At 42.8% G+C, this 24,066-nt stretch overlaps 2 protein-coding genes and 1 long non-coding RNA gene across 9 annotated transcripts; 2 read left to right on the top strand and 1 right to left on the bottom strand.

The window, feature by feature from the left end:
* The first annotated feature begins 219 nt into the window (after positions 1–219).
* On the top strand, positions 220–5,323 carry LOC124677159 (elongator complex protein 1-like). 2 transcript variants are annotated; one of them, XM_047213161.1, is made up of 6 exons: positions 220–396; positions 644–958; positions 1,036–4,127; positions 4,311–4,409; positions 4,556–4,877; positions 5,004–5,323. In XM_047213161.1, the coding sequence occupies exons 1-5, from the start codon at positions 235–237 to the stop codon at positions 4,872–4,874; spliced, it is 3,987 nt and encodes a 1,328-aa protein (XP_047069117.1). In that variant the 5' UTR covers positions 220–234; the 3' UTR covers positions 4,875–4,877; positions 5,004–5,323. The 2 variants fall into 2 exon arrangements, with proteins under 2 accessions (XP_047069117.1, XP_047069118.1); XM_047213162.1 differs by having other exon boundaries at positions 4,556–4,889.
* A 487-nt stretch (positions 5,324–5,810) lies between these two features.
* On the bottom strand, positions 5,811–11,095 carry LOC124674337 (ADP-ribosylation factor GTPase-activating protein AGD5-like). Of its 2 annotated transcripts, none has more exons than XM_047210373.1 (11): positions 10,880–11,095; positions 9,969–10,027; positions 9,362–9,452; positions 8,712–8,766; positions 8,527–8,617; positions 8,279–8,441; positions 7,338–7,578; positions 7,004–7,182; positions 6,653–6,901; positions 6,505–6,560; positions 5,811–6,361 (listed from the first exon to the last, which is right to left on the bottom strand). In XM_047210373.1, exons 1-11 carry the CDS (start codon positions 10,928–10,930, stop codon positions 6,202–6,204), a joined length of 1,395 nt encoding a protein of 464 aa, XP_047066329.1. In that variant the 5' UTR covers positions 10,931–11,095; the 3' UTR covers positions 5,811–6,201. The 2 variants fall into 2 exon arrangements, with proteins under 2 accessions (XP_047066329.1, XP_047066330.1); XM_047210374.1 differs by having other exon boundaries at positions 7,338–7,575; positions 10,880–11,094.
* A 1,480-nt stretch (positions 11,096–12,575) lies between these two features.
* Positions 12,576–17,106, top strand: LOC124675208. Of its 5 annotated transcripts, none has more exons than XR_006993223.1 (4): positions 12,576–12,927; positions 13,021–13,554; positions 13,953–15,168; positions 16,630–17,106. It is a non-coding gene; the product is annotated as an uncharacterized LOC124675208 (long non-coding RNA). The 5 variants fall into 5 exon arrangements; XR_006993221.1 differs by having other exon boundaries at positions 12,578–13,554; positions 13,953–14,186; positions 14,609–15,168; XR_006993224.1 differs by lacking the exon at positions 13,021–13,554.
* The last annotated feature ends 6,960 nt before the right edge of the window (positions 17,107–24,066 follow it).

Below are 24,066 nucleotides of genomic sequence, written 5' to 3'. Positions count from 1 at the left end.
GCACCCTAAACCAAAAAACCCCAAACCCTAGACACTCGACCCTTCGTCCCGCCGTCCGACGCGCCTCCTCACTCCGGCGAGCTCGACCGTCGGTCCCGCCCTCCTCTATCGCGTTTGTACCCGCACCACATCCCCCCAGATCTCCGCCCTCGTTTGCCGGTGCCTTCGCCGTGGCCGGAAGTCCCCCGTCTTCACCGTTCTCGCTCGGCGCCGCCGCCGCCAGCGACCGGCGAGATGAAGAACCTGAAGCTTGTGACCAGGATCGCGCAGGAGCTGCAGCTCCAGCTCGACGGAGAGACCCTTGCCGTATCCGCCATCGACGCCGAGCGCCACCGCGCCTTCTTCGTCTCCTCCGCCAACTTCCTCTACTCCGTCCATCTCCTCGCCCCCACCCAGGTACGGGTCCTCAACTCACGAATTCCATCCAATTTGATCGCGACCCGCTTGAATTCTGAATAATATTCTACATAACAACAAACATAGAAAAAACTTCTACATATTCGATTTACCATGGTAATGCTACACTACATTCATTGGTATGTAGGAAATGCTTCTTCAGTCTAGAAAATCTCTCGGTATGGTGAGTAATTCTGCTTTGCTAGTATCCCCTGTTTCACCGATTGCCCTGCTTCGTCTCTCGCAGCAACCGCTGCAATGGGGCAAAACTAGTCTAGACTCGGATGTGGAGGAGGTTGTTCTCGAGCCCGGAGATTTCATAGTTTCCATGGACTATCTGATGGAGAAGGAGTCTCTGCTCCTTGGTTCAGCAGACGGTTGTCTCTTGTTGTACAATGTGGAGGAAAGAACAACTGAAGTTGTAGGAAGAGTGGAGGGTGGTGTCAAGACCGTCGCCTCTAGTCCTGATGGTGCGCTTCTCTCTGTAACGACCGGGTTCGGGCAACTGCTCGTCATGACACATGATTGGGAAGTGCTGTTTGAGACTTCTATTGACCCTCAAGTAAGCTTTGTATACCAGACCTGACTCAAAATGTGATCTAAAATGTTTCTCTGCCCTAAACATGATTTTTTTCACAGAGTACTGCTCCATGTGAGATCGACAGTTCTGGTGGTCAGATCCAAAGTTCTGTTTCTTGGAGGGGTGATGGAAAATATTTTGCTACTCTTGGGGGCCAAGATGGTAGCCCTAAAAAGCTTACTGTTTGGGAACGTGAATCCGGGAAGGTGCATTCCTCTTCAGACATCAAGAATTTTATGGGACAATCACTAGACTGGATGCAAAGTGGGGCTAAGGTTGCCACCGCCCATGAAAGGAAAACAGAGGGGAAGTGCCCCCTCATTGTATTCTATGAGACAAATGGCTTGGAAAGGAGCTCCTTTTCTATTGATGAACCAGCAGAGGTTGTCATCCAAACTTTAAAATGGAACTGCAACTCTGAACTTCTAGCTGCTCTAGTTTCCTGTGGCCAATATGATGTTATTAAAATATGGTCGTGCAGTAACAATCACTGGTATTTGAAGCATGAATTGCGCTACACTAAGAAAGAGGGAGTGAACTTCTCTTGGGATCCGACAAAACCACTGCATCTCATTTGTTGGACACTGGGAGGTGAAGTCATTACGCACAGGTTTGCATGGACTACTGCTGTCAGTGAGACTTCAGTTGCACTAGTTATTGATGGCTCACGTATCCTTGTAACTCCTCTCAGTTTGGGCCTCATGCCACCCCCCATGTCACTGTTCTATCTTGCATTTCCTTGTGCCGTGAATGAGGTTTCTTTTGTATCCAAGATTTCAAAGAACCATTTGATTGCTTATCTTTCAAATGGTAGCTTATGTGCTGTGGAACTTCCGGTGGCAGATACGTGGGAAGAGTTTGAAGGCAGTGGGATAAGTGTTGACCCTTGCTTTTCTGACTTCAGCTTGAATAACTGTATGCACCTCACTTTGATAGATACACGTACCTTGATTGGTATCTGTCGCTACAGAGATTACTGCTCTTCAACACCCATTAGCTCCAGTGAAGCTAGTAACTTAGAAGACAAACATGATTCAATGTTCTTTGTCAATGAGATCAAACTTGTATGTTCTGAGGACTCTTTACCAGGTTCAGTGAGTTCATCTGGTTGGCAAGCTATTGTATCAAAGAGAGTGCCTCTGGAGAGTTCAGTTATTGGAGTCTCCCGAAACCCAGCAAAAGGAGGTTCGGCTTTTATCCAATTAAGTGGAGGAAAGATTGTTGAATACTGTTCAGATGTAAATATGTCGAGAATGACTGCACTGATACATGGCGGTGAAGTTTCTCCTGATTTTGACTTCCCAGCATCATGTCCTTTGATGAATGCTGTTCTATGCCATGAAAATGGTCTGGTTCGGACCCTTCTGTTCGGACTTGATGACAGCAGTAAGCTACATCTGGGGAAAAGGTTATTGAGCAACAACTGCAGTAGCTTCACATTCTATTCCAGTGCTTATGGAGCTACTGAGCAGGTTGCAACCCACTTGCTTGTAACTACTAAGCAGGATATTTTGTTCATTGTGGACGTAAATGAGATTTTACTGAAAAACGGCCAAGTGACAGTTGATAGCCATGTCAACAGCCATCCTCGAGCAAAGCAAAGCAAAGAGCATATCACTGTGTGGGAGAAAGGAGCAACATTGGTTGGTGTTATCCACGGTGATGAAGCGGCTGTCATAGTGCAAACAACTCGTGGTAACTTAGAGTGTATGTACCCTAGAAAGCTGGTACTTGTCTCAATTGTTCAGGCACTGGTCCAGAGGCGTTTCAAAGATGCAATGGACATGGTAAGGCGCCATCGGATAGATTTCAATATGATGGTTGATTATTGTGGATGGAAAGCTTTTATCAAGTCAGCAGCAGATTTGGTTCAAGAAGTCAATAACCTTAGCCACATCACTGAATTTGTTTGCTCGATTAAGAATGAGAATGTTAGCAGCAAATTGTATGAGACCTACATACCGTTTCCTGATCAGTGCACAACCTCAGTGGATAATGAGAACTCGTATGGCATCTTCTCAGAGAACAAAGTAACGTCTGTACTGATGGCAATTCGAAAAGCCCTTGAGGAACAGACAGAAGAAAGCTCAGCAAGAGAACTCTGCATATTAACCACTTTGGCACGCAGTGAACCTCCATTGTTGGAAGAAGCACTAAATAGAATTAAAGGCATCCGAGAACTGGAACTTCTTGGGGTTGATGATGCCAGACGAAAGCTGTACCCATCAGCTGAAGAGTCTTTGAAGCACTTGCTTTGGTTAACCGAACCAGAAGCTGTTTTTAATGCTGCTTTGGGACTGTATGATCTGAACCTTGCTGCTATAGTTGCTTTAAATTCCCAGAAAGATCCAAAGGAGTTCCTTCCTTTTCTCAAGAGTCTCGAGTGCCTGCCTCCTGCTATTATGAGGTACACAGTAGATTTAAAACTTGCAAGATATGAGAGTGCTCTCAGAAACATTGTTTCTGCGGGCAATGAGTACCATGAGGACTGCATGGGACTCCTCAAGTCTAACCCTCAGCTGTTCCCGCTGGGCCTCCAGTTATTCAGTGACCCAGATAAAAGGCACCAAATTCTTGAGGCATGGGGTGACCATCTTTCTGAAGAGAAATGCTTTGGAGAAGCGGCAATAACTTACCAATGCTGTTTGTCATATCAGAAATCTTTGAAAGCTTATCATGCCTGCGGGGACTGGAGAGGTGTGTTTACCGTTGCTGGTCTTTTGAAGTTCAAAAAGGAAGAAATTCTTCAACTAGCACAGGAGCTATGTGATGAGTTCCAAGCACTTGGGAAGTCAGGAGATGCTGCTAAGATTGCACTGGATTACTGCTCCGATGTTGATAGAGGTGTAGGATGCTACATCTCGGCAAGAGAATGGGAAGAGGCTCTTAGAGTAGCTTATATGCATGGCAGGCAGGATCTAGTCGAAACTGTTAGAGATGCTGCTTTGGAATGTGCTGCATTGCTGATATCTGAGTATCAGGAAGGATTGCTGAAGGTGGGTAAATATCTAGCACGTTATGTCGCTGTGCGGCAGAGGAGATTGTCGCTTGCAGCTAAACTAAAGTCAGAGGACCGGTTTATGGATGTTGAAGACGACAACGTTTCAGAAGTCAGCTCTAGCTTCAGCGAAATGAGTGCATATACCACGAGGTTTGTCATTCAACGGTTTTAAGTTGCACAATGCTTGTTCTTCATGTTCCAATTCCATCTTGCTTATTTCAGTATTTAAGTTACAGAATACATACCTTGCTGTTTTAGAAAGAACTCTGAGAAGTTTCTTGTAATTCACGGATTGTTTATTCGGTGTGGTTTCCTAAAATGTTGTGTGGACAGGTCAACCAAGGAATCTAGTGCCTCGGTCGTATCTAGCAGTGTCAGCAAGTCACGAGGGTCAAGACGTCAAAAGAAAGCTGGCAAGATACGAGCTGGAAGGTAGGCGACTTGTTTCTTTGTTACCAGATTATTTCACTCGGAGCTAATTGCTTCTTCAAGTGCCAAAGCCCAAACTATTTGCTACATTTTTCTGCTTGTTCATCTGTTTATGTTGTCTGTCTTCCCTTGAAACATTGTTTGCGCAGTCCTGGGGAGGAGATGGCACTTGTGGATCATCTCAAGGGGATGTCTCTGGCAACCGGTGCACAGAAAGAGCTTAGGAGCCTGCTTGTAGTTCTAACACAGTTGGGGAAAGAAGATACCGCCCGTCAGGTGCAGCTGGCTGGAGATAGTTTCGAAGTATCGCAAATGGCTGCAGTGAAGTTGGCCGAGGATACAATCTCTACTGACAAGATTGATGAGAATGCGCATACTCTTGAGCATTACACGAAAATGCTGAGAGCACATCAGCCTACCACTGGTGAAACCTCCTCTTGGCGAATCAAAGCGCTGTCACCGCCATGACTGGTATGTACTCCAGTGAGTGACTGTCTTACTGTTCGCTACTCCATTTTGGAATGAAGTAGTGCTACTAATCTGCTTCTTAATTAATGGATTAACAGTGGTGCTGTGGTTTGTTAAATATTGTTTCAGGCTTGCCAGCATGTAGCTGCTGGGACACAGGGAGGTTGGACAGGGCAACTCTCGCGGTGGCAGTGGGGCGGGTAACCCAATTGTTGCGTGGGTGGCAGCTATTCCAACATCTCTCATCTCTGTATTTCTTTATACTGGTGGATGGATAGGTTACGTCCAAGTGGAGTATATGTTTCGGCAGTTTTGTACTTGTATTATGTATCCTGGATAGCAAAGTTTATACACCATCAGTTTATCACAATTGTAGTGATATATTTGTTTGTGTACCAACAGTTGATTTTTTTTTCTGGCAAAACTGAAGCATGCCACTGAGTTTTGCTTACTAGTAATACATCTATATTTGAAAACGGAGCTACTACTTTTCAGTACCAACTAATAAATACTACAGTAGTAATATACTCCCTCCGTTCGTCTTTAATTGACGCGGAGTGGCATGCAAACAGGTATGTAATTAGCTGATGGCTGCGTCAATTAAACGCGGACAGAGGTAGTACTTTTCAGTGGGGACATGCTGCTATCTATCTTAGAGAAAGCAAGGAGAACAGGCTGAAACAACCAATTAACTGTCTCGGCGGATAGTAGTGACCAAGAACACCATCGCATGCAAACAAAATTGCTTCCCATCCGATACTAGGTGCCCGATTCTCGTCCAACACTGCCATCCATCGGATACTGTGTAATTCCTCGAAGAATAGCAGCTCTCTCATGCAATAACCTTACATACACCAACAGACGCCAGTAAAAACACGTGGTTAAGTGCATTTAATAGGGCACTTTAATCTCAAGTCACAAGAATACAATCACACGTGGGAAAACAACAGAATCAAATCATTCTTGTACAATACAAAGTAATCGGTATATGGTATTGCAACTACGCCCTGAACAAGAGAATGTAAGAGTTGCATTACACTCTCATAAATGGAGATTCAACAAGGCCACAATGGAATCCTCTGTTCAATGTTTTTGGCATCAGTGAAACAATATGAGACTATTCAGCTGTAGGAAACAACATGAGCAACATCTGCTATATCGCGCACTCTTGTTGGTCCAGCACAGCCACAAGGTGATGTAACTATGTATCCACAAGAAGAAAAGCTGCCTCAGTAAGAGTGTACAAGCCCCCCAACGTTCTCCCTAATTCTGCGTGTTTATCGTCAACTGGAGGCCACTCAGACCATTTCCAAGTATGGCAAAGCATTCATCGCTTCCCGAACATTCCTTGAGTTAATGAGGAAAAATCGTACTCTTTGCCTGATTGAGAGGGGAGGGTAGAAGAGGCAGTAGATGATGTGCTTTTGTTAGAACTCGTGCTTGTGGCCCCATTTGAAGGCATTGCTGAACTTATGTTGTTGTACACGCTGAAACAAACAGGTGGCATCAGAAAAAAACTGAATTATGAAGTGCTTTACTCAAGGCACAAAATATAAAATTTGTTCCCAAATGTACTATTGCTCAAGTACGAATTGGGCCACAATTTTAAAAGTCGGACAGCAGAACTTACCCAGGTGAACCAAAACTGAAGTTCCCAGAAGAGAAGTCCTGACTGTTGGCCCCAGCCTGCCATACAATAGAACAGAGAGATGAAGAAACAATATAACCAACATTATAATGTACATGCATATTCATCAAAATTATCTACGAGTCGTCACCTTGGCGGCACCATTCTGTGGTGCTGCTGCTGGAATCGATGAAGGGTTTAGATAACCTAGATTTGGCCAGTTTTGGGAAGGCAAGCTTCCATTGGGGGCATTAGAACCATTCGAATTTAGCAGACTGGCATTCCCCGGAACCATTTGGGGTGCATTTCCAGATTTAAGAGCAGCCATTAGGAAAGCTTGCTGTTGATTCATAAAAGCAAGCTGCTGCTGATGCATAGCAAATGGTGATACCATATTGGACTGCAAAAAACAACAACACATTTTTTGAGGTAAGTCTACATGTGCTCTTATGTGGTCTGATCCATTCCACAAAACATTAGTGCAAGGAGTGGTTGTGCTGACCTTCTCAAACAGACTCATGATATCTGTCTTCGGGTTTGCTTTGGAAACAGCTGGAGCTGAAGATGCTGCCACCGCTGGTGAGTCTTTAAACAAGTCTTCTATTCCTGATGTAGACTGGGTCTTACTTTCTACTGGCTTAGCAGTATCCAATTTCACAGAGCTAGGTGCTGCTTCTGCAGCTGAATAATTTTAATATCCATGAGAAAGTGCAAAACGATTTGACATGGCAATCCAAAAATAACAGTGTCTCCACCAGATGCAAGAAAAAGAGACAAAAAATTGCTCATAATAAGAGAATAATTCCTCATTCGAATGATCACTAGTAAAAACTTACACTGGAAGCCATCCCAAGCATTGTCATCGTTCGAAGATGACTCCGGTTCTTTCTCAGTTGGTCCATCCATTGATAACATGTCAAAGAGGTCAGTGGCATAGTCAACTTTAGGAGGTGGTGCAACCGATGGCTGATGAACTTTTGGGGGTGTTGCAACGACTTTAGCAGGTGATTTCGCTGGCTGAGGAGGCGAAGCAACCTTGGGAACTGGTAGTTCTGCTTTTGGCTGAGGAGATGCCTGCTTTCCAAAGTGAAAATCAAGGTTAGGTTACCAACTAAGGAAAAATTTGTGCAATGTGATATTACTTGATAGTTGATACAACAATTAATTGGTTACAAGTGTTATCAACAAGCTTGGTTGTCAAAGACGAGAAATAAACTACAGTATAAATATGTACTTGACCAGAAGCTACTACATAATGATTAGGAAGCCATTATCCTTGCAAGTCTCCAAGATCACTTGAAACAACAAATGGATAATGCACCAACTGCCAATCTAATGTCGAATGCGCCGATTATAAATTTGTACTTCCGGTCAGCATACATGATACCGATGTTAATCATTAAATAATCTGTCCCAAGGTATCACATTATCATGGTAGCAGAGAATGACCGTGTAAGCTAGATGAAGCCACTGATTTACTAGCAAAGTTGGTTATCAAGGCCAAACAAGAGTAATATAACACACACTTCATCGGGATCTAGCATACTGGTCATGAATTTACACAGTTGTGAAACAATCATTACCTAATTAAAAAATTGCAACATGGATAAAAATGAGAATTTTGTAACATGAATTATTTAGCTTGAGTTCAAGAAAGGGTGCTGATCTTTAAACAGAGCTTTACCATGAAGAACAAAAAAAAGTAAAATACCAAAGCCACCAGAACCAGGTGTCAACATTTGCTTAGTAAAAGCTTGTGGCGATGCAGAAGGGCTACCTGTGTGTGCATCCTAGAAGCTACTGGAGCAATTTTGTTCGTAGCAGCTGGTGAAGAGCGGTGTTGCTCCAATGAAGATCTTTGGCCTGAACTCTTCTCATCTCGAGCACTAGAGGGCAGCTTTGATGTTCCATTCCTCGGTATCCATCTCTTATCCTCGTATCTATATTTCAGACATGATTTTCACATTATTCAAGTAGTCAGGAGAACAAATTACAATAGACTCAAAGAGCTCGAAAGAATCATACTTCGCACGGATGAAGTTTTCTATCCCAACCCTATCATAATTAGGGGGCAGCTCCGCTTCCCAATAGCCATTTGCTTTTTCATTTCCCATTGCTACAGGAGGATAAATACAGTCATCCGAGAAATTACATGAGATTTTGCTTATGGAAATTGTCCTTAAGAACCTTCAGAAGAGAGTAATACATACATTGAATAAATGCAACTTGCTCCGGCAGCCATGTATCAAGTGTAGCAGACCTTACCTGTGTCAGTAAGAAGAGTGTTCTGTAAGAATTATAAAGACTGAATGCTACTTGACATTCAAATGTGCATATTTAGAGAATATGAAAGGATGAAACTTTGTGATTCAAAGAATTGAACATAAGGAACTAAAGAACTGTTAATGTTCTCTCCTGGTATTGGCAAGTACACTATTTTGGTTTCTGCACACGAATATCGAACTGAAATGCTACAAACGAAGGGAATGGCAACCAACAGAAATGTAGGAGTAAATGAATTGTTAAAATCCATGAAAAGGAGAGCGGCCTGCAGTAAAAATTTCCTAGCAGTGTATGATGGGTCACATGGTGACCTCTTTACCAGGTTGTGCTATCCCATATTTACATGGATCTAGTTTACCCCTTCAGAAGGCAATGAATTTAAAAATAATTGACATTTAAAGAAACTCTAGCATGCCCAGATTGTCCTGAAAAGTTGTTCACCTCAAGCTAAGACATCACCGTTGCGGCTTGGAGCACATTTGGTCAAAACAACTATCTGACCGGAAAAACTTTCTGGCGAGACTTAAGTCAGAAGATAAATAAGCAGTGAAACTCATGCAACTAATTAGTCACCGACCTTCGATATGTGTACCCCAAGGCTTCTATGAATTCCAGAACACTGCATGCATACAAATATCCCAAGATTTACGCTTGCCCATCGAGGACCTCTGCAGTATTAGCAAAGTGTTAGCAAGTGATGACTAGAACCACAGTTGCAAGCACGAGTGTCAATCTGCAGAGCATGCAGTAAAAGCATCCACAGATGCAAACAAAGATATGAGGGAGAGGACTAGAAAGAAAATTACAGTTGACCGATTTCATGTCAACATTTTTATCCACTGGTTGCAGTATTCACCATTTTAGGTACGAGGAACTAATGACAGATCAACGTGGTACATCTGCTTGCGCATGCACACTATATGCCAGATAAAGCAATGAACTTGAAACACAAGGTAGAGCAGGGCAGAGAACAAATTGCAATGCATTATAACTCTATAAAGATAACACAGGCCAGCCCACGGGGTTGACAACTGGCTAGTTCAATTCATGATTCAAACAGTTGTCTACGAAAATAGGCCACGTCCTTACGGAAAAATACTCTAGGCAAATCTGAATAACATTATGTCCAGTGCATCATCGATAGCCATATTTAAAACAACAGCAAACTGCATAGGACCACTCACTTTGATTTGCAGTCTGCACATTCTCTGTTCTCCGGCAACCGCAGAAGGCCTTCCAATATCTGGAAAAAACAGAGAAGAATGAGAATGTGTTATACAGGCTACAAGGCAGATACGAGTAGTAGCATGCACAACAGAAGAATGCGGTCGCAACATAAAGAGCAGACAATATGTTCTGTTGTTTCACTTTCACGAAGAGGAAATTAGGAGGATGTCACAACAGCAAGTTTGTTTCACACGACATCAACCAGTGAGATTACTTGCACGAAGTACTACTCCTGTTTCATAATACGTACATACATACGCGCACATACTAAATGAGGGACAAAACTTATGCGATGTTTGGTCTCATGCTTGCCGTTATTCATGGAAATACTACTCTACCGAATGAGAGGATAGAGTAGTAGTATTTTTTCAATAAAGAGAATATATTAATATCGCAAAGATACAATAGTCGTTGTCAAAGAAAAAAATGAGCAAGTTGTACGGCAGAAGAACGCCAAGCGTTGTGTTCTCTCTCTAGTCCAACCCAATGAACAGAAATCCGTGATAAGTAGATGATATTTAATAGTAGAGATTTATAATCAAAACTGGCGACTGGCGATTTCCAGCTGTCAACTGAATTCGGCAAGGTTCTCTGACCGAGCTAGCTAACGCAAACCAGCAGCAGCCTGGTTCCGTTTCCCGATCAGCAAAGCGAGACGCAACGAAGCAAAGCTCGGATCTGCGCCCCCTCTCCTTATGAGCGCGAATTGCAGATCCACGTCACCGCAGATCCCGAATCGCGCCAAGAAGAGGACCCCGCCGGCGCCGGCTGCCCCTTCATTCGCGCTCCAGTCAGAGCAGCGGCAAACGGTTCCGATCTAACGGGGTAGTTGGAGGGAGGGGGGGGGAATGATAGCGACGAGACGGACCTTCTTGTGCCTGGCGTTGAGCTCCTTGGAGACGGAGGCCTTCTCGTTCATGGCTGATCGCCGGAAGGGAGGATCGCAGGGACGGAACCAGGATTCCGGCTCCGGCCTGGTTTTGCCGCGTCGATGGGGGAGAGATGTGCAGGAGAAAGAGGAGGAGGGATCTGTGCGTCTCCTCTCTCGCGGCTTGACCTTCCTCGCGCGATATTCTTTTCCTGGTTTTTTTTTTTTGGTTTTGTTTTGTTCACGAGTTTTATTTGTTTGTGTGTGCTGTTATAGTGACGGTGTTGTGAGGGTCCGGTGGCCTAACCCACGGCCGACAGCGATTATTTCAGCCCGGAATATTTCAATTCAATCCATTCTGATTCACACCTACTGTACAATTACACCGTCTTTTGTTTTTCCAATTTGATTGGATTTGAAGTCAACTGGGGCATTACCATTTGCGCTGTTCTACAAAAACGGTAGAATTGAAAGATTTCGTGTGTAAAGTAAAGTATAGTGGAGTACTAGCACGGCACCTCTCTTTCTTGCTGATGCCATCACATTTCTTGGTGATGTCAAAACCCCGGGCATTTTAGCTACTACTAGTATGCTTTTTAGTTATATATTTGAAGCTGCCTATTGAGTTCATGTTGTTATATTATGTCATCAATGTCTAAACTACCTTAAAAATCAATTTTCATAAATACGCAAATTATACTTTCCGTGATATCCTTCCTCGTGTATACAAGAATTTATCACCTCATGCCAACATCATAATGATTCATCCAAGAGATACCTTAAATCGACTAGCTAAATGCTTGTACGTTGCAATGGCATAAAAGATGAAGTAATTTAATGAAGTTGGATTGTGGTTGATTGTGAAATATTTAGTCCAAACTTTTGCTCTCTTCCACCTCCTCCCGCCATTGGCGGAGCCGGTGCATGAACAATGGGTATACAAAGTACACTAAAGTCACCATTTTACTCATATTTCTCTTGTTTTATTTAATGTATATTGCTCTAAATGTAAATTGGACGTAAATATACAAAGCCTTTGCCTAAAATAATGGGTGTACAATTGTACACCCATGTACTCATCTGCCTCCGCCCATGTACTCCATGGTGAGTGATAACGCTGGCACCGTGGGCGACTGATGCACAAAGATAGTGCTTCAATAAGAACGTTGGTAGGCAGTGTGACATTGATTTTTCCTGCTAGTGGACACACCACAAGCAACTCGGGCCAGATTTCGTTGCAGAGAGACTAAGCGATTTCCAGCATGAGCGACCATGAAGATAGTTATGAGACTTGTGTTCATTATTGATTTCATCTCCGCGAGGGGTTCAAAACTAGATATCCCGAGTTGTTACGTTTTGATGGATTTTTGGTTGCACCAATTGCTAGTTTCTTTTAATATTTTGTTTGTAGAATCAGAAGTTGTTATAACAATAGTGATGCATAGTTATCAGATAAACTTGACACATATTTTTAGGCATTGCAGTGTTACATCGAGCTAGATATATAGTGGGTATTCAAGTGTTACCAACAACCAAAAGATGATAGTATCTCTACTACTTAAAAAGACTAAACTGGTTCCTTATTCTGTCATCACAATACGTTTCGTCGTTCCTTTCGTCGTCGCGCTTCCTCCTTCGTCGTCCACATGGGCCAGGCCCAATGAAACCTGCGGTCGACACTCCCTCCCGCACCCGGCCACCCTCCTCTCTCTCCTCCTGCTCACATCTCTCCTCCGCATACGGCGCCCATCACACCGGCCGTCACGTCCTCCTCCTCGATCGCCGCCTCCACCACGCGGATCCGGCCTCAATCGCATCCCCCTCGACTGTCTCTTCCAGCGCACGTCTAGGGGCATGGAGCCCGGATGCCCTCCCTAGAATGCCATCAAGATCAGCACCACAGATGCGTGGCTCGAGGCATGGGGGCCTGAATCCGGGCATAGGTGTCCGAGATTTGGGCATGGTCGCCCGGATCCGATCTTCTCGCTTGATCTTCCTTTTTTCCTGATTTTGACAAAGACTCGATTCATCCGGAACCAGCTTCTAAGGTAATGCAGATGGATTGATCTGTTTTGAGCAATTTTCGATGATCATACTCAGCAAAGATGTTTCTCTGTGATTGCATTTGTTAATCCCCGCAGATCCAGTTGAAGTTGCTTGCTGAAGAAATGCAGGCAATAAACAAATTTACGTTTCTTAACTGAAACCTCGTGGTTCCCTTAGCTATCAGATCTGGAGTTGATCAGATGGATCTTTCTCAAACCAAATATGTCTGTAGCTTTCAGATTGGTGGCTGTCTTCATAAATTTATATTTTTAAGACGTTTCCATGATTTGAGGCTATACCACACAGCCTTTATATAGATTTATTTTTACAAAGTATGGACCTTTTAAGTGAGAACAAAAATATGTTGTTTTCCAGATTATATGGAGCCTGATCGGTAGTAAACACATGTATTTCATTGTTTATTTTCAGATATCTCTTTCTACATTCGCCTGCTCCCCTTTGCTTTGATAGCAGAACAATTGCAAGCCCAATAGGTGCTAATACATTGTTCGATATTCAGGTTATCAATTGCTTCAGTGGTCTCTACGTATTTCAATAGTTGGAGGCTTGGGCCACAGTTTTACGATCCTTTTACAACCATTTCTTCTGATTTTGGTTGTTAAACAAATGTAATATTTTTGTATGACATCTCTCATCTATGATGCTGCTATCAAGGGCCGCTGCACTGTTTGCACCGAGTCTCTGCTTCAAAAAAATCTTTGTCCAGGTTGAATTTGGTATATTGGAGTTCAATCGGTCCATTTTCCCATATGTGCCAAAACCACATTAATTTGTAGTTAGAAGTATGATCTGCTGTGGGCTACCTAGCTTCACAATTTGCTTCTAAAAATATACTGTACCATGTCACCATATCATGATCCCCAGTGTTCCAGACCAAAAGGCACAAAAAGCTTTAAGAATAGCAAATCTCTCGCCCAGGTCTCTCCTTTGTTTAGAGTTGGTGTGTTTGGGTTATTTAGCTATTGCTTTTGGTTGTTATAATAAGGGTTTATTCCTTTTGATGTAGGTTGCTGGACTATGCTGCTGTTGCCATGAGTGATCGGCGTGCAAATGGTCATCGCAGTGTCACTCCTTCTGCTCCATGATATTTGCCTTCGCTTTGGCGGCGCATCGAGGGCTTGGTGAATTCGTGTTACGGTGATTCCACACCAGCTGTTGTTGATCCATTTTTCGTGTCATCTGTTGATCATGTTGGGGTGTCTTCTGCTGTTAATTCTTCTACGGATATTGATGCTCGAAGGTAGGGTTCCCCAGTGATATTACCTACTTAGCTCATTCCAATGAAGTCCATGATTTTTTTTATCTGACCTGCAACATCATAATTACGCACTACTCTTGTGGTGGTGATGTTACTCTTCGAATTTCTCTAAATACGCTCTTAGAAGATGGTTAGAATTGTATTCTCAAATTTCGGTAAGAACTCTCACTTTTTATTTTCGTTTTGGGTGATAGAATTAATAAACTTTCAGATTCGTGCAGTAATGTATTCTTGGGTCTTACTTACATTTTACCTATTATTTCTATTGAAAATACGAGATTGAATGTCAAACATGCTAGGTCAGTTCATTTGCATTAATTTTGTTTAGCTCTCTGGCTCTAATTTCTCATATGTAGCAAAAAAAAATTTTGATATATAAGACGAGGCATGCTCTTGCTTTTCAGGTTTTCAATGTATTATCCAACCAACATCAGATACTTTGCGGAGCTCCAAGAGACGGTTCCCGTCCTGCACTACAATTGTTTATCGCATATAGCAAACATAATTTATGGTTGCCAGTGAATCCAGATAACTCTGCTTTGCCATATTACTTTTACACTCCACAATTATTTGGTTATTTGAACTACGGATTTGAAGGGCAAATTTCTGTAGCAACTTCATTTAATTCAAATAAAGGGCTTATCAAAACAAGCAGTTAAATCACACAAGCTTAACCTTAACGCTTGACAGTAGCATCTCTCTTGAGGAGTGTCAAGAAAGGGCTTAAAGATGCTTGCAATAGTTATTTTGGATACGTGGATCTGGTCCTTACGACATTGTATTTTTTAATTTGCACCTCCAATTTATAATATTGCTGTTTTAATTTTCAGATCTTCGCAAACACGATATATACATGTGAGTTTTGTTTTATCCTCAACAGACTAGCAACATCGCTGTTTGGCAACATGCCACTACTGGCTAATTTGAAATATGGCTTCAGAATTTAGACAATTAGAAGCAAAAGGTATGTTGCAGTATCGGATATCATGCTCATTCTCTACTGCATTCTGTTATCATGTGCTGGTGTTTTTCATAGCAATAAGGTTTGAGATTATTATATCTGGAGTACAACTATAGTTTAGATCGCGTTACTGCTACGATATGTATGATTTCTGTTACATGCTAATTCTCTGTAGTGGCATATTCAATAGTTTCTTTTCTCTGCTTTGCGTTGGTCTATGTAGAAGCCTATCACTTATCTTATCTATCTATGTAAAACTTCTTATCGTTGTAACAAGCTCACTTAATAACATGCCATGGTCTATCTGTATTTTTTTTTTGCTTTGCCTTTTCAAATTCTAGCTTATTCATATGAGCACACAAAACAAAACTCAGTAACATCAAATTAAGAACATCACAATTACATTTTTCAACTCAACAAGAAGAATTCAGAGCTGATTGATACAATCAGCTATAACATGCAAAGGAAATTTCGCATTTAGGAACTCAGGAAAGAGAAGCATACCAGCTGGTAGCAGATCAGCTCGATTCCCCATCTCCAGCTCCCCTTCTTCGGGAACTCACCACTTGGCAGCGAACCATTTCACCGGAGATGGCCAGCTTCTCCTACTGTCGTATACTCCTCCACCACCATTGCTACCACTGCCACTCTCACTTCTGCCGCTGCCTTTGCCTTGAGGATGACGCCATGGAGTACCTCCTCCCCTCAACCTTCAACTATACCGCCGCTCGCTTTCCGGGATCGCTCCTCCGCCGTCCCGTCCCTAATCAGCTCGTCGAGTCTCACCAAGAAAAAGATCGATTACAGCAGTACAAACGTGACTATGGCTGGCTCCCGTAGTCAGTCCCCTGAGACCACATCCGGCTCGAGTTCGCCGACGTCAAAGTGACAGAAAGTGGCGGAGAACAAGGCGGCGGCATGATTCCAGGCCGGTGCCGGCGGACGACAGTAATCTGATCCTCCCAATCCGGTGCAGGTAGTTAAATAGTCCTCCTGAGTTGGTGCCAATCAAAGCGGCGAGAGGAGAAGAGACCGCCACATCACACTTCAGGGCAGGGCAAAAAACACCATTTTCCTGCGCTTGCTACTCGAGTTTCACGGTGCGCGAGAGCACATGAATTACCTGTGGCCACATGTCACCCGCTTGCTGTTGCCACCATCGCCGAGCTCGGCTCTGGCATGAGTGGGGCGACGCATCGACAGCCATACACGTGGAACTTGCAATAGGTCTCGATGCCGCCCCTATCGCCGCAGGCCCGGAACCGTGAAGGCACTGTTCAAGTAGATCTCGCCGCAGAGCCGGCCTCTGGACCTGAATTTTTGGGTCTATTTTTTCAACTGTGGAAGAACTGTGCACGACCGCTGAAGTAGCTACCTCTAATTCAATTATGGCATCCGCTGTAGCAGCTACCTCTAATTCAACTATTGAATTTGTTCTGCTAATGAATGTTGTGTTGTTCATAGTTCTCCTCCAGCAGGTAGTGAAAGGTGAAGTTGGCCAGCCACTCGTGGGAGTCTCCCGGTTAGCCTGTTGGAGTAGAGGTTGAGGATGGAAAACCAGTCGCCCACATTGTCTGATGTGTCGGCGGGATCTCTCCAGAGTGGTCATTGTTGCCGAGGTGCTGTAGCGGGATGCAGCGTGGAGATTTTGGCGGAGACTTCTGTTTGCAGCGTGCGAAAGAAAAAGAAAAGAAGAGGAATAGACACATCGAGCCTTGCCTGTGGGCATCCTCTATCTAGATGAAGCTGGTGTAAATTGAACAGATTGCTTATGCGATGCCTGAGGATATGGAAAAGATATGTGGTGGAGAAAAAGAAGAGTGCTTGTACTTCTTCTTGATCTTTTTTCCCTTCCGGTGAAATAACCATGGCATGCTTCTACGTGATTTTCACTGAAATATTTGAAACGCAGTGCTCAACAATGCATCTCTGGTTGTTTGATATTAGAATTCAGGTGTTAGACAAATTATTTCTTTCCGCATCTAGAGTGATGTTGTATAGCTTGCTGTAGGGGTACGTACTTGGCAGGTTTACTGAGATTTCCTAATTAGCAATCAATATAGCTAGCTCGCTGCTTTGTATAAGCTGGTTCTGTTTAAATACTAATATTTTAATGTGATGGAATTAAAATGCACTCAACATTGCTATTTAAATATTTGTTATAAATTTGAACTATGTGAATATTTAACAATTTGAACTATTTTTGATTTAACTCGCACTTAAATTTATGTTCAAATTCATATTGTTGATAAGTAGTTGTTGAAAATTGGACATTGACTGAAAACTGGATCCGGACCATTTGGGAGGTTGACAAATAGGATGTGTCCTTAGGTGTATTATATTCACCATCCAAAAAGTTATGTTGTTTATCAGTCTTTCAGGCAAGTCAAATTTGTGTACCTCTTTATTTTATTGAAGTCTCTATTCAAATCTTGTTCGCAAATTTATATGAGCATCTTAGCAATTTGATTCTAGAAGCATCTGTATATGCTTGGCTCAAGATAAAGTATACTACATGTGGCTTCACATGCTTGTAACCATTTCCTTGCCCTACCCGTTTTCTTAACATATATGTTAGGGGATCAGCTGGAGTACCAAAATTATGAGAGAAATATTGTTGGAAAATGCTCAGATAGTGTATATTTCAATTGTTCAATGCTATTCTTTATTTTACATTATATTTTATTGACTAGCATAATGTTATGGTTTGGGAAGTTTAATTTATCTATCTTACATTCTTACTATTATGGTAGTGTAAATGATTGATGTATAATTAATTTGATGCACGAGTTCAAGAAATATCAAAGCTACTTTGCTTCATAACATGCACGCATGCACTTGGATCTTTCCTACACATGTATGGAAATGATGAAATGTTTTAGTTCAATAAAGTGATGAACTATTTCATTTTTTATGTCCCGTGGCAACGCACGGGCAAATGTCCTAGTTCCATTGAAAAAGGTACCCCTCCGATCCATAATAAGTATTGGAGTTTTGAAATTTAAAATAAATTCCTGATATTTATTATGGATCGGAGGGAGTATCATGAAACTCTTGCAATGGTGGAGAATGACGTTCACGTTTATGATTCAATTCATATAAACGGTTGCTTAGGATGATCCTCCTATTTTTTATGGAGAGCTTAGGATGGACATTGGGTTTTGTGGACCCCCTGCAAAGATAATTTGAGATTATCCCTTACGGCAGGAATCAAAAGTTCAACATCACATTCATTGATTTTAACTATGATGGTTAATTTTAGTTAGAGAACTTGAGATGCTTATGGCTTAGTATTTAATAATATGAAGTATGCATCTATGCAGTTTCACGGCTGTTTACTGAGAATGGAGGAAACATGAGCTTAAATCAACGTTAGTGAAATGCACACTCCAACCATTTGAGGTCCAACCATTTGATGCATAGACATATGTCTAATGAAAAGTTACCATATCTTCACTAATGTTTACCTGTTCCTTTTCATAGTACCATATCTTCACTAATGTTTACCTGTTCCTTTTATTCTTTTTTTTGCGATAAAGCCCAAGTGATATTAATCCAGAAATCTTACAGAACATCCCTCAAGAGATAAGAAAAATACAAACAAGTCCTGAAAGACAACTGAAAGATCGAGATGTCGCCTAGAGGGGGGGGTGAATAGGCAATTAAAAACTCTTACGGATTTGTCTTGTAATAATGCGGAATTAAACTATCGTTTAGTTTACAAGCACAAACCCTAAATATGCTAAGCTCAACTAAGTGTAACGAGTAGCAACTAGAGCTAAGCAAGATAGGCACAAGATATATGTAGCACAAGTGATAGCAAGATATATATACTTCAAGCACGATGGCTATCACAAGGAAAGAGAGCTCGGGTATAGAAATAACCGAGGCACGCGGAGACGAGGATGTATTCCCATGTTCCCTTACTTTGCAACAAGGTACGTCACGTTTGGAGGAGTGGAGGTCCCACGAAGGATTCACCGCGCCACGAAAGCTCACCCTATTCTCCGAACCACACCCACGAAGGATAATGGCCCTTTCCTTATGGTTAGCTTTTCCTCCGCTCCGGAGATGGCAAGCTCCACAACCACTTCACAAGCTCCACGAAGGAGAAGCCCGGGCCCCTTCACAATCTTCCACGAAGAGATCACCGGGACACCAACCAAGCCAACTAGGAGGTCACCCTCCAAGAGTAACAAGCTCACGGTCTCTCACTCGAACAAATCGTGGTGGAGAGCTCAACACTATGCAATGATGCAAAGCAAGAACACCGGAGGTGTTCCAGTCCTTCACACTCAAATCCCACCAAAGCAACGAATGCTAGGATGAGATTGGAGAGGAAGAACAAGGGGAAAGTCAACCAAAGACTCCAAGATCTAGATCCCAAGAGATTCCCTCACTTAGAGAAGAAATGGTTTGGTGGAAGTGTAGATCTAGATCTCCTCTCTCAAATCCTCAAGAATGAGCAAGAATGATTGGAGGAATCAAAGGGGAGAGCAAGTTCTTCAAAATGGAACAATGGAGGTGAGAGAATGGGAAGGACTTCTTGTCTCAAGGTGGGAGAAAGGTATTTATAGTGGGGGAGAAAGAAATAACCGTTGGGGAGAAAACAGAGTGAAAAAACGCATAAAAAACGGGCAGAAAAATGGCCCAGCCGGTCACCAGGCCGGCCTACCGGAGCAGCAGCCGGACAGGCCAGCGTGCAGCTCGGTCGGACCGGCCCAGCAACCGGGCTGGGCAAAGTGCGCGCTGAGCGGTGAATAGCGCAGAGGGCGCGGGGGACGAGCGGCCCAGCTGGGGCAGCAGCGCGCGGGCGAGCAGGCGGCCCAGTAGCGCTCGGGCGGCGCGGAGAGCGAGGCCGCGCGGGAGGCGGCCGCGTGGGCCGTTCGGCGGGGAGGCGGCCCGGTGGGAATTCCGGTCGGGCCGGGGAGGCTGCCGGGCTGGGGAGATGCGGACCGGTGCCTGGGCCGGTTGGCCGGTCGCCAACCGGCTGCCCCGGGTGGGCCGGCGTGCGGCCCGGCGGACCGGCCGCCAACCGGCTGCCCCTCTTCTTTTTCCTCTTTTTCTTCTTTTCTCCTTTTTCTTTAATAACTAATGCTCCCGAATTCCGATTCGAGTGAAACCAATTTTGTTTGGAAGATAACAACAAATGCTATCAAATAGAAAGTGAAAACACACAAGTCTGTAGGAGGGATTTTATCATGAATATAAAAGGTAGAACCTTATATCATGAATAACCGGTAAAATCGCCCAACCTCGAAAACGCAATAGAAGATGCATGCGAACTCCGTTTTCGATGAACTTGGGCTTGTTGTAAAGCTAGCAACAAGCTCAAGAACCTTACACATAGAAACACCAAGAAGCAATAAGGATATGCAAAGTATGCAAAGGATTGAGCTCCCTAAGACGATGTGATCAAGTTACCCAACCGAAAGCCCCTCTTAATAGTGCGGCTATCTATCCTATAATCCGGTCTCCCATCAACCACCTTGAGACCGGTAAAAGGAAAACCTATCAAGGTCATACCTCTGCCTTGCGCATCCCGCTTGATCTTGATGATAACTCTTCAAGCTCTACACAAGTTGGAATGCCTCACTTGATCAATGTTGCTTCGTGAAGACTCACAAATACTCCCCCATACACTATGATGGGAAAGCTCCATTGATGCACATCTTCACATGTCCATTATCACCAAATGGACGGCAAGCTTCAAGCATGTGATTCACTCAAGATGCTCATCTTGAACTTGCCCAAGTCAACCTTGTATCTTCACATACTCACTTAAGATAGAGCATGGCTAATATTGAGTTCCACATAAGAACTCCATCTTCATTTCTTCTTCTTGATCATATCACATATATATATGTATATCTTCATACCGATGATCTTGATGCCAATACACAAGGTATACATTTATCTTCATGGCATCCATACTTGAATCCAACACATGGAGTACAAGTAGTACCTATGGAATATTCCTTCATATAAACTCAACGAAAGCATTAGTCCATAGGGGTTGTCATTAATTACCAAAACCACACATAGGGGCAATGTACCCTTACAATCTCCCCCATTTTGGTAATTGATGACAACCACAATAAGAGGGTTTATATAATGAATATTAGAAACAAGTACTCAAATTATCCGAGAATAAGTTGTATACAAGAAGTTGTATTTGATATGGTCAAGTAACACAAAGCTACTAGCCCAAATCAAAACCGGCTCTACTCACACAACTACAACAAATGCGAGAGATGTGAGTAGAACCAATATATATAGAAAAAACTCCCCCACAATGTATGCAAGTGCATTGAACATGAATTCATTGCATATATTGTCAAGATTAACCTTTGGGATAGTTTCCACTATATATATATATATATATATATATACAATCATGCAAGACATATAAATATGGAATGCATGAGAGGACAAAACACTTAAGCACAAACCAAACTTAAGTATGAAACCATTCCCTTAAACCCTCTAAACTTCTCCCCCATTGGCATCGATTGTCAAAATGGGTGAAAAATTTAGAAGGCCAATATAATGTGAGTTCCTCCCCAAAGTGTGCACTTTTCATAATTTGAGTGGAATCAAGTGCACATATCCAATGACGAATACTTGAAGGAAGTCAAACTATATTGAGGATGAAAGATTGCATAAAGATAACATGGTGAAGTGAGCTTCAACAAATAAAGCAAGCAATCAAAGGTCCAATTGGACAAACAAAGATATCGTGATAAGAGAGATATAGTGCTCTAAATAAAATAAGAAAGCTCCCCAAGGTTCGTGCACAATTTATAATGTTTGCATTTGAATACAATATGCACAAACATGGAATCCTCACTCCCTATATATCATTTAGAGCGCAACTAAGATAAAGAGAATATGCTTATCAAGAACAACTTTAGTCCAATAATTACGAGATATGAGTGCAAGAAGGAAAACAAATAAACCAAGCACTCATAAATCTCCTTTACCAACACCACTAAGAAACAAAGGATAAAAGATGGTCGGCAAAGAACAAAGATATCAAGGTGATGGATTAACGCTCTTATGTATATAAGTTTCTAAAGTGGACAAAATGATCCATAAAGAAACATGCACACACAAGAGGTTAACAAAATAAATAGGACTAGATATCTAAGATGAAGTAATAACATATACCAAAGGATGTTTGCTTAAAAGCATATATAGCCTATGGCTCCACTTTTCACTTATGGTATATGAATGAACTTCAACCAAATAAAATCTCAAAAACATCACAACTAACAATAAGGGAAGTAAGGCTAGTTGGAATGTTTTGAGAAAGGCAACAAGTATCACAAATACAGATTTATTTCACAAATTCATCAATATTGCACACAAGAGCTCTTTGAGGAATTGATATGCAATAAATTGCTAGAGGGCATATTTGTGATAGGTGAATCATAAAATATGATATATATATAACCTATCATATGCATCTTCTCAAATTACTCAAATGTTCAATAAGAAGTTTTATTTTAAAAGGGTTTTTTAAGAACCGCAATATTTTCGAAATAAATAATTTCATGCCAAGATACAACCTACAAGAGGTTGTGAAAGGACACGGATGTCGCCTAGAGGGGGGGGGGGTGAATATGCGATTTAAAACTTTTACGAGATGGGCTTAACAAATGCGGAATAAAACTAGCGTTTACTTTGTCAAGCCCAAAGCCTATATACTATTGTTCACCTATGTGCACCAACAACTTATTCTAAGCAATGGTTCACCTATGTGCACCAACAACTTATGCTAAGCAATACAAGCAAGTATGTGATAGCAAGATATATATAACTTCAAGCACGATGGCTATCACAAGGTAAAGTGCATAAGTAAAGAGCTTGGGTATAGAGATAACCGAGGCACGCGGGAGACGATGATTTATCCCGGAGTTCACACTCTTGCGAGTGCTAATCTCCGGTGGAGAGGTGCGGTTGCTTAGTGCTCCCGAACGCCACAAGAGGCTCACCTTGAGGTGTGGTTGCTCGATGCACACCAACGCCACAAAGGCCTCACCCCAAGATGCGGTACTCACACCACACACCGAACGCCACGAAGGCGCCTCACCTAAATCTCCGGTGACCCTCGCCACAAAGGCCTAGGTCACGGTTCCACTAAGGGATTTCCTTCGAGGCGGAAACCGGGCCTTACACAAAGATTGGGGCACACATCCACAACTTAATTGGAGGCTCCCAACAAATCGCCACAAAGGCGTAGAATCCGTCTAGGGTTCCAAGAACCCAAGAGTAACAACCTTCTTGCTTTCACCACCACGAATCACCGTGGAGAACTCAAACCGATGCACCAAATGCAATGGTCAAGAACACCACAAAGATGCTCAAGTCCTTCTCTCTCAAATTCCAACAAAGCTACAAAAGCTATTGGGGGAATAAGAGATGAAGAACAAAGAGGAGAACACAAAATTCTCCAAGATCTAGATCCCAAAGATTCACTCACAAAGAGATGATTTGGTTTGGTCAAAGTGTGGATCTAGATCTCCTCTCTCTTTTCCCTCAAAATGGGGCAAGAATCATGGAGGGATAGAGAGATAGGGCAAGCTTCTCAAGAACAACAATGGAGGAGAGAGAGAGAGTGAGTAGAAGAAGCAACAGCCCAAGGAGGAAGAAGGGGGGTATTTATACCCCCCAAGAAAATCGAGCCGTTGGGCAAAACCAGGGCCGGATAATCCGGCCTAAGTAAGGGCCGGATAATCCGTCCACAGGGACAAAACCTGGTCAAAATCCGGCCAAATGTCCGGCCTCACATCAGACTTGCTTTTCTTCAGGTCCTTAGCCATTTTTCGAGGGGCCGGATATTTCCGAAATGTCCGGCCCGGATAATCCGGCCCTGTGACAAAACCGGGACAATGTCCG

The sequence above is a fragment of the Lolium rigidum genome, chromosome 7 (assembly GCF_022539505.1).
Source record: "Lolium rigidum isolate FL_2022 chromosome 7, APGP_CSIRO_Lrig_0.1, whole genome shotgun sequence".
Lineage (NCBI taxonomy): Eukaryota > Viridiplantae > Streptophyta > Magnoliopsida > Poales > Poaceae > Lolium > Lolium rigidum.
The sequence above is the reverse complement of the archived record's forward strand: the minus strand, read 5'-3'. Positions and strand labels throughout refer to the sequence as shown.

Bases quoted from the DNA above. Each gene is read 5' to 3' on its own strand.
- LOC124677159 (XM_047213161.1), top strand. From the start codon at position 235: ATGAAGAACCTGAAGCTTGTGACCAGGATCGCGCAGGAGCTGCAGCTC. The intron at 4,128-4,310 runs GTTTGTCATTCA...TTGTGTGGACAG, and splicing joins ATGAGTGCATATACCACGAG to GTCAACCAAGGAATCTAGTG. The intron at 4,410-4,555 runs GTAGGCGACTTG...TTGTTTGCGCAG, and splicing joins GGCAAGATACGAGCTGGAAG to TCCTGGGGAGGAGATGGCAC.
- LOC124674337 (XM_047210373.1), bottom strand. From the start codon at position 10,930: ATGAACGAGAAGGCCTCCGTCTCCAAGGAGCTCAACGCCAGGCACAAG. The intron at 10,028-10,879 runs GTCCGTCTCGTC...TGTTTTTTCCAG, and splicing joins TCAACGCCAGGCACAAGAAG to ATATTGGAAGGCCTTCTGCG. The intron at 8,442-8,526 runs GTATGATTCTTT...TCTGAAATATAG, and splicing joins GAAAACTTCATCCGTGCGAA to ATACGAGGATAAGAGATGGA.